The sequence below is a fragment of the Sarcophilus harrisii genome, chromosome 5 (genome assembly GCF_902635505.1).
Source record: "Sarcophilus harrisii chromosome 5, mSarHar1.11, whole genome shotgun sequence".
Classification (NCBI taxonomy): domain Eukaryota; kingdom Metazoa; phylum Chordata; class Mammalia; order Dasyuromorphia; family Dasyuridae; genus Sarcophilus; species Sarcophilus harrisii.
This window is the reverse complement of record NC_045430.1, coordinates 62,478,123-62,491,373: the sequence shown is the minus strand read 5'-3', so window position 1 is coordinate 62,491,373 and position 13,251 is coordinate 62,478,123. Positions and strand designations below refer to the sequence as shown.

The following is a 13,251-nucleotide window of genomic DNA, read 5'->3' as shown; positions in this document are numbered from 1 at the left end:
AGTGGGTTATTAAAATTATCTGTTTCTTTTTCTGTTAACCTATGCACTTAATACTTTTGTAAATATTCATCTATTTCAATTAAGTTGTTGGCATATAATTGGAGAAAATCAATTCTAATCATTTCTTTAATTTTTCATTTGTTTTAAATTCACCTTTTTCATTTTTGAATCTGGTGATCTGGTTTTCTTTTTTTGTAAATCAAATTAACTAATAGTTTTCTCTTTGTTATTTGTTGCCATTTCTTTTTAAACTACTCTTGATTTACTAATTCAAATGGGTTTTGTTTTCAATTTTTGTTAACTTCTTTCCCAATTATCAGAATTTTTATTTTGGTATTTAATTGAGATTTTTAAAATTGCAGGTTTTCCTATTGTTGGTTTGTGGTGTTTTTTTTTAGCAGTATATCCAATTCATTGATTTATTCTTTTTTCTCTTTTGTTGAAGAAAGTATCTAGAGAAATAAATTTCCCCCCTAGGAACTGCTTTGACCATATCCCCCAAATTTCAGCATATTGTCTCATTATTGTTATTCTCTTTAATGAAATTATCCGCTGTTTTTGTGATTTGTTCTTTGACCTATCAATTCTTTAGGATGAAGTCATTTGGTCTGCATTTTTTTCCATTTCTTTATTTCTTCATTTTTTCAAGCATTTGTTATCTCTTCCTCCTCTTTCCCTACTACTCACCCTCAACAAATTGACCAATTATAAAGAAAAAGAATCCTCATATATTGAAAGGCAGCAAAGTAGCTCTATGAATAAAGTGCTGGACCTAGAGTCAAGAAGACCTGCATTCAAATCCAGCTTCAGACACTTAAAAACTTTATGACTCTGAGCAAGTCACTTGATCTTTTTTTTCCTCAGTGTCTTTAATTATAAAATGAGATAATAATAGCATCTACTTCCCAAGGTTGTATGAAGATAGAATGAGATAATATTTGTAGAGTGTTTGGTACAGTGCCTAGCATGTAGTAAGCCTTAAATAAATGCTTGTTTCCTTCTTTCCTTTCAGCATCCATCATTCCTCATTCTGCCTTCTGGGACCAAGTAGAACAAAACAAATCCCTCTTTTATAACAGCTTTTTAAAGACTCGAATATAACAATCATATTCACTAGGTCTACAGGCTAACCCAACCGTTATATGAGGTTCTTTATCAGTATCCTTCCTCTGAACAATGTCAGCCTAAGAACATCCTTCTTGACTAATCCTCCATGACCAAGTCAGAACACAGTGGAATTATAACCAATTATGTAAGAATTTATCTAAACACCAGTTCATTATCCCCATATATTGTGTCTTTGTGTGCTTTAGAGACTTGTAGAAGCAGCCGAGGAAGCTGACCTCAACCATGAATACAACGCTTCCCTGGTGGTAAGTCCCCCTGTTTCTATAAGATGCAAATTGGGGGTGTCTGGAGAGTTGGAGAGACAAGAGCTCCAAATCCCATATTCTGCTGGGTCCTCGCCCCTCTGTATCCAAAGATATAACTAATGCCTCTGCCAAGGGTCATAGGGATGGATATAGAATCATTTCTATATATAGTTTTGTCAGGGATTTTGTCTAGAAGGTTTTTCCTGAACCCACATTATTCCAATTTAAGTAATTTTGAAAGGTATACCCCTACATACTTTGGCTCTAGGTTAAGGATGTAAAAAGGAGTGCTAAGGGGGCCAAATTCCAGGAATACTGAGGCTAAGTGCTGGGGGAAAAACGTAGTCTCAGAAATATCTAAATTCAACCCTGACTAAGGTTATAATCTTCTAACGGGGAGCACTTTGCGCTCCCTCTGATGACAGTGTCTAGTGGGTAGAGGAATAAGAAGGTAAAAGAACTGGGGTCTATTTTTTTTTTATCAATTAAGGGTTTGTGGCCATTGTCCTATTTGAGGCAGCAAGAAGTTCAGGTCATTCCCAGATAGAATTAGCTCTCTTTCTTAAAAAGGGAAAAGTGAACCATGTCAGTTGATGAGTAACTGGTAGTACTGATGTACTCTTTATCCTTGTCTGTATATCTCTCCATGAAATGTGTCTGACTCTCTTTGTTTCTGTCTCTGATTGTGTCTACATATATTAAGCAAAGTGGAAAATTGAGGTCATCTGGTAATTCAAGCCAAAATCCTTTCCTATTGACTCACCTCCCTTTCTGCACTCCCCCTTTAAATAATTTCATTTGTTACACTCCTGAGTTTTTAATAATAAATATAACTATAAATGTTATAAGAAATATATAAATATAAATGTTGTCCATTAATCACCTGGTGTTAATTGTCCACTTCATTTTGTATATGTAAACATAGCCTTAGGATGTCTGTTATCTTTTCATCTTTGAATCCTCTGGCCCAAATAATTTCTCTCGCTTTTCTTCTTTCACACTGGATTTCTTCCTATGTCTGGGCCATCTCAATCTCTCTTATTTCCTTTCATCTCTAGTTTAATTATTACAACTCAGTCCTCATCAATGAGAAAGATGAGAATGGCAATTATGTAGAACTTGGGGATGAATTTATTCTGGATCTCAATGAACACTTCAACAACCTGTGGGTGAATACATCTATCAGTAATGTGCAGCTGCCCACCAATGTCTACAACAAAGGTAACCTGAATTAATTAATTAATAAGCAATTGCCTGAATTAATTACTTAATGCAAGGTTTGCACATCTTTGTGAAAAATCTCTCTTCTCCAGTTCTCTTCACTAAAAACTCCTTTCATGGAATTAAGCTTGGGTATCTTCTTCATTCTATTTTTAACAAATGAGTCCTCCTAGTTCTTTTAATAATAATAAGCCACCAGAAATTATAGAAATGTTATTCTTAAGGAGTCTGAGCTCCTTGTTTGAAATAAATTATGCAGTGAGATGGAGGAAATCACAACACATCACTGAAGGGTGCAAAAATTTAGCATTTACCAGATATCTGGAAAGACATATCCAGGTGACTAGAATAGACATCAGGAGCTCTTTGTCCTTTATAATCTAAAAGGCTATAAAGCACCACAATACAAATACTAACTCCAAAATATACTTGAGAATATACTGCAATTGGAGCATCATTATTGACAGAGCTCCTGCCTACCAGATATAACATTGAGTCATAAAAATAGAGAACATTTTTAACAGATGTAACAAATACTCACAATTTCTAAACTACATGGAATTTAAATCTTTCAAAATATAGAGAGCTAGCAGAAAAATAAAAGCCTTGTGGAAATAGGGCAATATACATGTCATCTCTGTCATCCTCTTTGCTACTGGATTGTGCTCTCAGCAAGTCGCTGAAAGGTGAACTTAAATCACAATACTCTTATTCAATTCCAAAATAGTCATTTTATCTTGCAGTGTTATGGTCCACAGATCATTAAATATAAAAGAGTAAAAGCAAAAGAGTGGCTTTTCAACAGATTGTTTCTATCTGTATTCTATCAAAAAGTGGATACAAAAATAGTATCATAATAACTCACATTTATATAGCACTTTAAGGTTTGCAAAATTTTAAGCTTACATTAGGCAGGCAATTGGGTGGCACTGTGGACTGAGGATTAGTTCAGAAGTCAGGAATACCAGAATTCAAATCCAGGCTCAGACATTTACTAGCTATGTGATCCTAGGCAAGTCACTTAACCCTGTTTGCCTCAGTTTCCTCCTCTGTAAAATGAGCTGGAAATGTCAAACTACTCCAGTATTTTTGCCAAGATCCCAGATGGGGACACTAATGCATTGCTGATGGAATTGTGAAATGATCCAATCATTCTGGAGAGCAATTTGGAACTATATTCAAAGGACTATAAAACTTGCATACCCTTTGATCCAGCAGTGCCATTCCTGGGTCTATATCCCAAAGAAATTCTAAAAGAGGGAAAAGGAAATATGTAAATATTTTGTAGCAGCTCTTCTTATGGTGGCAAAGAATTAAAAAATAAATAGATGCCCATCAACTGGGGAACGGCTGAACAAGTTGGAAGATAATGGAATATTATTGTTCTATAAAAAATAATAAACAAGCTGATTTTAGAAAGGCCTAAAAAGATTTACACAAACTGATGCTGAGCAAAACAAGCAGAGCCAGGAATACATTGAATATCAGTGGTTCCCAAAGTAGGGTCTAGAGAATCCTGGGGATCTCTGAAACACTTTTAGAGGGTCTACAAATTCAAAAATAGTTTTTATTTCCAATATGGTAAATGTCTATAAATATAATCCAGATAAACAAAAACACTTTGGAGAGATCCTCAATAATTTTTAATAGGATAAAGATACTGAAAACAAAAGTTTGAGAACCACTGTAATAATGTACATAGTAAAAGCAAGAATGTGCAATGATTGACTTTGGAAGACTTGGTTCTTCTCAGTGCTTCAGTGATCTGCATCCAGAGAGAGAACTAAGGAGACTAAATGTAAAGCAACACATACTATGTTCACTTCCTTTTTCTGTTTTTTTTTTTATTTCTCCTATGGTTTTCCCTTTTTGCTTTGATTTTTCTCTCTCAACATGATTCATATAATAAATAAATAAATTTACTAGGAAAAAAAGATGCCTGATGGGGTCATATGAAGAGTCAGACACAGCAACAAATTTACATAATCTCATTATATCCCTACCTTCCCCCAACATTTTTTTTAAAAATAAAATTTGTAATGGTGTCCTAACATAGATCTGAAAAATAAGGTGTTGTCCTATTTTAAGAGTAGGAGTGGAACTGAGTTTTCTGTCCTATTCTTCCTACCTCAACCCTGGATTATTCCATGTTTGACTGGGCTGAGATAATAATCCTCTTCATCTTTTGACTTAATAAGAGTAAAACATTCTGAATTTGAGTGTCCTCCAAAAAAATCAGCTTAGAGAGAAGGAAGCAAATTCTTCAGGAACAGTAATTTATCTTTCCTTTTTTCTCTTAGAAAATCTTCTCCCCACCTATCAAGGAGCAACCACATTAGAACCATCTCAGCTATGCACTTCAAGATGAATCCCCTCTATCACTTACCAGAAAAATGATTTGTTTGGAGAACAAGGAGGGAAAACCACTGCCTCCTAACATTCATTTTTAAAATTTTTTATTATTATTAAAGCTTTTTATTTTCAAAAGTTATGCATAAATAAGTTTCGACATTCACCCTTGGAAAACCTTGTGTTCCAAATTTTTTCCCTCCCTCCCCCCCGACTCCCTTCCCTAGATGGAAAATAATCCAATATATCTAGCATTCATTTTTGTAAGACTTTGAGCTCCAGTTTTTTTTTTCTTGCCTCCTCCAAAGGAGTACAAAAAGAAAGTGAGCAATCTGTTATATATTATACATGTACAATCATTTTTAACATACAAAACCACTGCCTGTCAAGGAAGCCCAATCCACTTTTGGATAGCTCTAATTAAGAAAGTTTTTCTGACATCAAACCTAAATTTTATTCTTTTCGATTTCAACCTTGATTCTGACACCAAAGAGAACAAATCTAATTTCTCCTTTCCATCCTTCAGATGCTGTAAGACAATTATTATGTCCTCTCTTCCCCCTACATCTGTTCTTCAGATTAAACAGTCTCAGATCCTATGTCTGCTATTCCTATGCTGCTACCCTTTTCTTGGATCTCGTCAGCATCTTTCCTAATTCATGGTGCCCAGAAATGAACACAGCTTCCCAGATGTAATCAAAACAAGGCAGAGGACAGCCTGACAGGGGTCAAGTGGGGGCTCTGAGCTATATGTACTAGAGGAAATAGTTTTGTGTTCTCTTTCAGAGTATGGATTGTTTCACTTTTTGTTTTCTCTCTCTAAAACCTAACACAGAACCTCGAAAATAATAGACACCGTATTTGTTGATTAATTGATCATAGATATTTAATTAACTTATCTCCAGTCTGATCCCAGAAGTGTATCCTGGAGTCACATTGCTCCTTCTGTATCTTGCCCCCCAGATCCAAGTATTTTGAATGGAGTCTACATGTCAGAAGCCTTAAACCCTATTTTCGTGGAGAATTTCCAAAGAGATCCAACACTGACTTGGCAGTATTTTGGCAGTTCAACTGGATTCTTCAGGCTCTATCCAGGTATGAAAATGGTGAGGCAAGGAAAGGGGGTGGAAATGTGCTTTCTAAATTTATGATTCTCTGAAGAGATTCTTCTTCGAGGTCATGGGAGCATGAGCAGCAAAGACAAATCCCTGGCATTCAAGCAATCCTGTGCCAGGCCAAATCCTCAACAAAAAGCATTTACCCAGTGCCAGCCGTGTTGAGATGCCCACAATTATCACAATTGATATTTATATAGCACTTTAAAGTTTAAAAAACACATTTTACCTACATTATCCCATGTGATCCTCAAAATAGCCCTATGAAATAGGTATTGTAGGCATATGCAGCTATAATATGTGATTCCTTCCATATCATGACTTTCTCACAGATTGACATAAGAAATGGGAATTTGGGGGGATTTGGAGGAAGCCACAGATGACACAGAAAAAGAATAGAAATTCAAAAATGCATAAAATAATTTTTAGTATTGTATAATACCATCATATTTTATCTTTTAATCCCATAATAATTTCAGACTTTTTCTCTGGTACAAAGGGAGAGCCAAAAAAAATTTACATGGATTTTCCAGATTGCAGGGGCAACCCTGTCCTAGTTACCTTAAAGTAGAAGGAACAACTGTAGTTAATAGTAGAAATAAATATTCTTATCCCCATTTTGCAAAAGAGACAACTGAGACTCAGTTGTAATCATTACCAAGTTAAACTTATAGTCAACCAAAATCCCAAAGTCTTTTCCATATGGATTACTGTTAAATCGATCCTCTCTCTAACTCTGTGTTTTCCCACATCTCATGAATGTCAGAATTCAAACCTAATTCTTATCCCATATCTAGCCTTCTGACACCACTACATATGTTCATTTTAAAACAAAGTACACTTGGCCAATGGAATTTCCTAAGTATTATGGGAAAATGGAAAGGACATTGAAAACACAAAGCTCTAGACTCTTAGAACAGAACAATCACTTGAACATTAGCTTTGAACAGAATAGTCAATCGGTAGCAGGTAAGAGTTAGAAGGAATGTTAGAAATCTAGTCTGACTTTCTGATCAATAAAGGAATCCTCCTATCCACAGCAAAACAGCAGTCTTTGAGCCTCATCTTGAACACTTCTGCTGATAAGAAACTCAGTACTTTGTAAGGCATCCCACCTCATTTTCTGAATAAATAGGAAACCTTGACCCTTTGGAGCTGAAAACTGAATCCTTGTCATCCTGTCAGAAAAAATGTCATGTTGTCCCTAAGTTTGTGCCTGAATAACTTCAGGAAAGCCACTTAATTTGGGAGGCTTCATTTTCCTCCTCTGTAAGATGTAGGAGGTTACTCTTTGTAGTGGCTAGAAACTGGAAACTGAGTGGATGCCCATCAATTGGAGAATGGCCGAATAAATTGTGGTATATGAATACCATGGAATATTATTGTTCTGCAAGAAATTATCAGCAGGGTGATGTCAGAATGGCCTGGAGAGACTTACACGAACTGATGCTAAGTGAAACGAGCAGGGCCAAGAGATCATTAGATACTTCAACAACAATACTATATGATGACCAGTTCTGATGGACCTGGCCATCCTCAGCAAGGAGATCAACCAAATCATTTCCAATGGAGCAGTAATGAACTGAACCAGCTACGCCCAGAGAAAGAACTCTGGGAGATGACTAAAAACCATTACATTGAATTCCCAATCCCTATATTTATGCCCACATGCATTTTTGATTTCCTTCACAAGCTAATTGTACAATATTTCAGAGTCTGATTCTTTTTGTACAGCAAAATAACGGTTTGGTCATGTATACTTATTGTGTATCTAATTTATATTTTAATATATTTAACATCTACTGGTCATCCTGCCATCTAGGGGAGGGGGTGAGGGGAAAGAGGGGAAAAATTGGAACAAGAGGTTTGGCAATTGTCAATGCTGTAAAGTTACCCATACATATAACCTGTAAATAAAAGGCTATTATTATTTAAAAAAAATAATTTAAAAAAAAGATGTAGGAGGTTAAACTAGATAGCCTCTTGAGTTCTTTCAGCTCTAAATCTATGATTCTAAGTTCTTATGACCATTATTCACATGAAATTCTTCCAGATCCTTCATCATACTCATTGCTTCCTCTGTCTTCAGTCCACTTCATAAATGTTCCCCCTATAAAGATAGTGCCAGAACTCAACACAATTTAGAAAGATTTGACAGAGATAAATTATAATTGATCTTTAATCATGTTACAATATTTTTATTAAATTAATTAAATTAAAATATTAATAAATTTTATTAATCTGGCCCAAGAAAGCATTAACTCTTTCAGTAGCCATACAATGGGGCCAATCAATCCATTAGCATTTTGTAAGTGCCTAATATAAATTAATTTTATTTAATTTAAAATTAATCTTTTAAAAATAAGCACCAGACACTATTATAAAGTACTGGAGATACAAAGACAAAAATGTAACAATTCCTTTCCTCCTGGACATTACATTTTATTGGGAGATACAACACAAATTGATATCAGAAAGATATAAGTTCTCATACAAAGGAATCATGGAAGGAAGGCAGGTGTGGGGGAACAGGGACCAGAAAACCCCTCCCACAGCAGACATTGCTTGAGCTAAGTCTTAAAAGAAAACTGAGACTTCCATGAGTCAGAATCCTAGGCAGAATTCCAGTAGGAGAAACAGGACGTTCAGAGGCATAAAGAAATGAGATGGACTATAAGTAAGACTAGACGATAGAGTGTGAAGGAGAATGCTAAGTACAGCTAGAAAGTAGGATAAGGATGTGATCCAAAACTAATAAGGAGCATTGGAGTTTATAAAAAGGCCTGAACTAGGGTAGTGGAAAGGAGAAAAGGGATAGTATCCAAGAGGAATTGAGGAGACAGACATGAAAAGATTAAGTAACTGATTGGATATGGAGAGAGGAGAGAAGGAGAATGAGAGGGAGGATGATGGTGCCCTTGATAGTAATAAAAAAAAAATTTAGGAGTATGTTTAGGGAGGAAATATAATGAATTCCAGTAATAATAATGTAGGGTTTGAGATGCCTACAGGACATCCTTTTTGAAATGTCCACTAGGCATTTGGTGATGTGAGAATAAATCTCAGGAGAAAGTCTGTACATTTGCATAGATATTCCTTCTAACAATTCCTAAAAGCTGATGAGATTGGTATGGAACATAGAGAAAGAAGAGAAGACCCAAGAGAGAGCTCTGGGGTCCACCCACAGTTAGCAGGCAGGCTGTGGTTATGATCCAAGGAAAGGCAGTCAGGCATTTAAGAAAAAATGAAAAGGAAGGGGCACCAGCATGGCACAGTGTCGGGTTTAGAATTATGGGACCTTAATTCAACTCCCAGCCATGCCATTTTCCACCTATATGTGTGACTTTGGGCAAGTCATTTTACTTTTTATTCATTTGTAAAATTAGGGAATTGGACTATGTGACCTCTGAGATCTGTTCCTCTATGCTCTTGGGGAAACAGGGAAACTCGATAGAGGGGAAGATACCCAGGAAGAAAAATTGATCTGTGGCAACAAATGCCATAAAGAAGTTAAGAAGAATGAGATTTGAGGGAAAAAAACTTTTAGATTTGTCAATTTAATCATTGGTGTCTTTGGACAGAGCAATCATTACCAAGTTAAACTTATAGTCAACCAAAATCCCAAAGTCTTTTCCATATACATTACTGTTAAATCGGTCCTCTCTCTTGCTTTATTTGTTTAAATTTCTTAACACTAATTGTGTTTATTTCTGTTAAGTTTCATTTTCTTAGAGAGAGGCAGTACAGTATAATGGATTTTGTTTTGTCATTCAGTTATTTTGGTTGTATCCAACTCTTCATGACTCTGGGATTTTCTTGGTATATGGAATGGTTTGTCATTTCCTTCTTCAGCTCATATTACAGATGAGAAATGGGGCAAACAGGAAGACATGACTTGCCTAAGGTCACACAACCAGTAAGTGTCTGAGGTCAGGTTTGAACTCAGGACAAAAAGTGAAGTCTTCTGACTTCAGAAACTGCATTTCCAGCTCAGAACTCTGTTGCCCCATTTATCCAGTTATAATGGATAGCTAGTCAGGAAGATCTGTATTAATTTTATATTTTCTACGTGACTGACATTGGATGATTTAAAACTTTTTATTGTCCCCAGAAAATTCTCAAAAACTTTAAATTGCTAAAAAAAAAAAATATTCCTATGTATTAGTAGAAAAAAATTACTCACCAAAGGCTTCCTACATTGGTATCACAGATTCATTTAAAAAAAAAATAAAACCTATCATTTTATTTTGTTTATTTTTTCTCAATAGTATTTTTTTCCAAATACACATATAGTTTTCAACATTGATTTTTATAAGACTTTGTAGTCCAAATTTTTCTCCCTCCCTCCTCTACTTTCCCCTTCCCCCTTCCCAAGACAGCAAACAATTTGTTATAGGTTAAATATGTGCAATCTTTTTTTTTTTTTTTTTTTTTTTTTTTTTTTTTTTTTTTTTTTTTTTACTGAGACAATTGGGGTTAAGTGAGTTGCTCATGATCACACAGCTAGGAAGTGTTAAGTGTCTGAGGCCAGATTGGAACTCAGGTCCTCCTGACTTCAGGGCCTGTGCTCTATCCACTGTGCCATCTAGCTGTCCCTGTGCAATCCTTTTAAACATATTTCTATGTTTGTCATGTTATATAAGAAAAGTCAGACCAAAAGGGAAAAAAACACAAGAAAGAAACAACAAACAAATAAATGCTTCAATCCACACTCATAGTTCTCACTCTGGATGTGAATAGTTAAGTCTATTGAAATTAAGGACCATCATCTTTGAGTAGATATTAGCATTATTTGGGGAAAATATTGATACAATGAAGAAAGAACAAAGTTTCTGAACTAGAAGTGAGTTTGACTTCAGTTCAAAAAGTTGTTTCTAGTAGTTTTTTAGCCAATTATCTAGAATTCTTTAAGTATACCATCATATCATCTGCAAAGAATGATAGATTTATTCCCTCATTACCTACTCTAATTCCTTCAATTTCTTTTTCTTCTCCTTATTGTTAAAGCTTACATTTCTAGTACAATATTGAATAGTAGTGGCGATAATGGGCAATCTTTTTTCGCCCCTGAATTTTTGGAAATGCTTCTATTATCTCCATTACATATAATGCTTGCTGATGGTTTTAAAATTTTTTCAGGGAAAACTCCTATGCTCCCTACTGTTTTTAATAGGAATGAGTGTTATGTTTTGTCAAATGTACAAACTCTTTATGAATCCACAGATTGATATAGCAACCCAAAAAGTTAATTTTATCTTGAGTTAGAATAATGATAGTCCCACAGTGCCCAGATTATATCTGAAGTATTGTGATCAGCTTTGAAAACCACATTTTAAGAAGGAGGGCAACCAAGATAATGAAGAATTTTGTGTCATACAAGGGAACTGGGAACCTTAACTTGAAAAAGAAAAGATTTGGGAGACATATGATAGTTGCCTTCAAATAGTAAAAGAGGTATGATATGAAAGAAAAATTAGAATTGTTATGTTTTGCCCCAGAAGGAAGGAATGGGAGTACAAATAAATTTAGACTTAATGTGATTAAACACTTTCTAACAATTAAAGCTATTCACCAGTGGAATGAGTTGCCTTTGGAGGCAATGAGTACCCCCTCACTGAAGTTCTTCATATAGAGGCTGGATGATCACTTGTCAGATATAGCATAGTATAAATTCCTTTTATGTAGGAGCCTCTGAGATCCCTCCCAACTTTTAAATGCTATAATTATGTGTCTGTCCCGAGTTCATATTTGGAATCTATGAGTTGAGTAGAAATAAGACTCCCAAATTTTGGGGGTCCACAGAATTCCCAAATCCTCCTTTTCTAGTTCTTTGCTTATCATGTAGCAGGCCATGCAGGATCCTGTATTTGCTGGTTGAAAGAGGGAAAAGTCAGCAGTGGAGGGAAAAGTCTTCATTTTCCTTTCTTCAGCTCCATGAGGGTATCACCCATGAACCATTGCCATTCAAATGCTCTGTCCTTGTATGAGTTTGGTGATTACTAAATAAAGGAGATCACGGATATGAATGTCAGTATAAGAGCTGTGGTTCTGAGTCTTGAGCAGATGAAACAGCCCCAGTTCTCTTCTTTCCAGGAATAAAGTGGACCCCTGATGAAAGCGGAGTCATTACCTTTGATTGCCGGAACCGAGGATGGTGAGATCTTGTTTCCTGAGAGAAATTCTCTCCCTCTTCCAGCTTTTCCCTAATTATCTTGGGGTTTTAACTTACTCTTTGGTCAACCAGTCAACAAGCATTAAGCAACAAATGTCAACTCTACTCTGGAGAGTCAAAGACAAAGCAAGAATCAGAGATTTTAGTCTTAAGTAACTTATATCCCAATGGTGTCTGAGCTGGGAAAGAAGAGGAGGCAGAATTCCTGTCCAGCTGCCTCCTTACACCAGTGAGATTCTTCTTTCTGTATCCTCCCTTCACTCACAGGGTTTGGTTTCAGCCCAAAACCTCCAGCTACACTGTCTGTCTTGGACTCTTCCCTAGCCAGACTGAATCATCCCACTGCAAGGCTCACTTCTTGCCCTCAGCTGATTCATAGAGCTCTGGTTTCCCCATCTGTGTCCTTTCCTCCCTCCTCCCTCTTCTTTTCCCCCTTTCCCTTCTTTCCAAAGGTACATTCAAGCTGCCACTTCTCCCAAGGATATTGTGATTCTGGTGGATGTGAGTGGTAGCATGAAAGGGCTGCAGATTGCCATCGCCAAGCATACCATCTCTACTATCTTGGACACCCTAGGGGAGAATGACTTTGTCAACATCATTGCGGTAAATATATCCCTCTACTATAGAACAACCCTCCCCAATGACTCTAAAACAGTCCTGTATTTCCATGATCCTGGACCGTGTATGAACCCAATTATTCTGACATGTTTCCTGACACCCTCTACAAAAGAACCTAGCTCATTCCCAATGTCTTGTCCCTTGTGCTCTAGAATGATCCCCCATGTTCCCAAATTAAAATGATTCCTGATTCCCATCTTTAAAGCAATTTCCACCCCTACCCTTTTTCCTTTACCATTTATCTCGTCTAATCAACCTGGCATAAGAGCATATAGGAGACAAAAACTCAAAGATGTCTGTGTTCTAGAGCTTCCCAATGATCTCATGCTTGAGGATCTTCATTCACAGAAAAAGGAAAAAAAAAGGAAATGAAGGGAGGAGGAGTTACAGAGAGGTTATGATA

General features: G+C 36.1%; 1 protein-coding gene across 1 annotated transcript in view; it reads left to right on the top strand.

Moving 5' to 3' along the window:
- Positions 1-13,251, top strand: part of LOC100925979 (voltage-dependent calcium channel subunit alpha-2/delta-4) — a 77,953-nt gene that overhangs the window by 20,012 nt on the left and 44,690 nt on the right. The window contains exons 4-8 of the mRNA XM_031939619.1: positions 1,314-1,373; positions 2,432-2,594; positions 5,907-6,038; positions 12,152-12,212; positions 12,683-12,833. Coding sequence (XP_031795479.1) covers positions 1,314-1,373; positions 2,432-2,594; positions 5,907-6,038; positions 12,152-12,212; positions 12,683-12,833 — 567 coding nt within the window. The remainder of the gene's footprint in view (positions 1-1,313; positions 1,374-2,431; positions 2,595-5,906; positions 6,039-12,151; positions 12,213-12,682; positions 12,834-13,251) is intronic.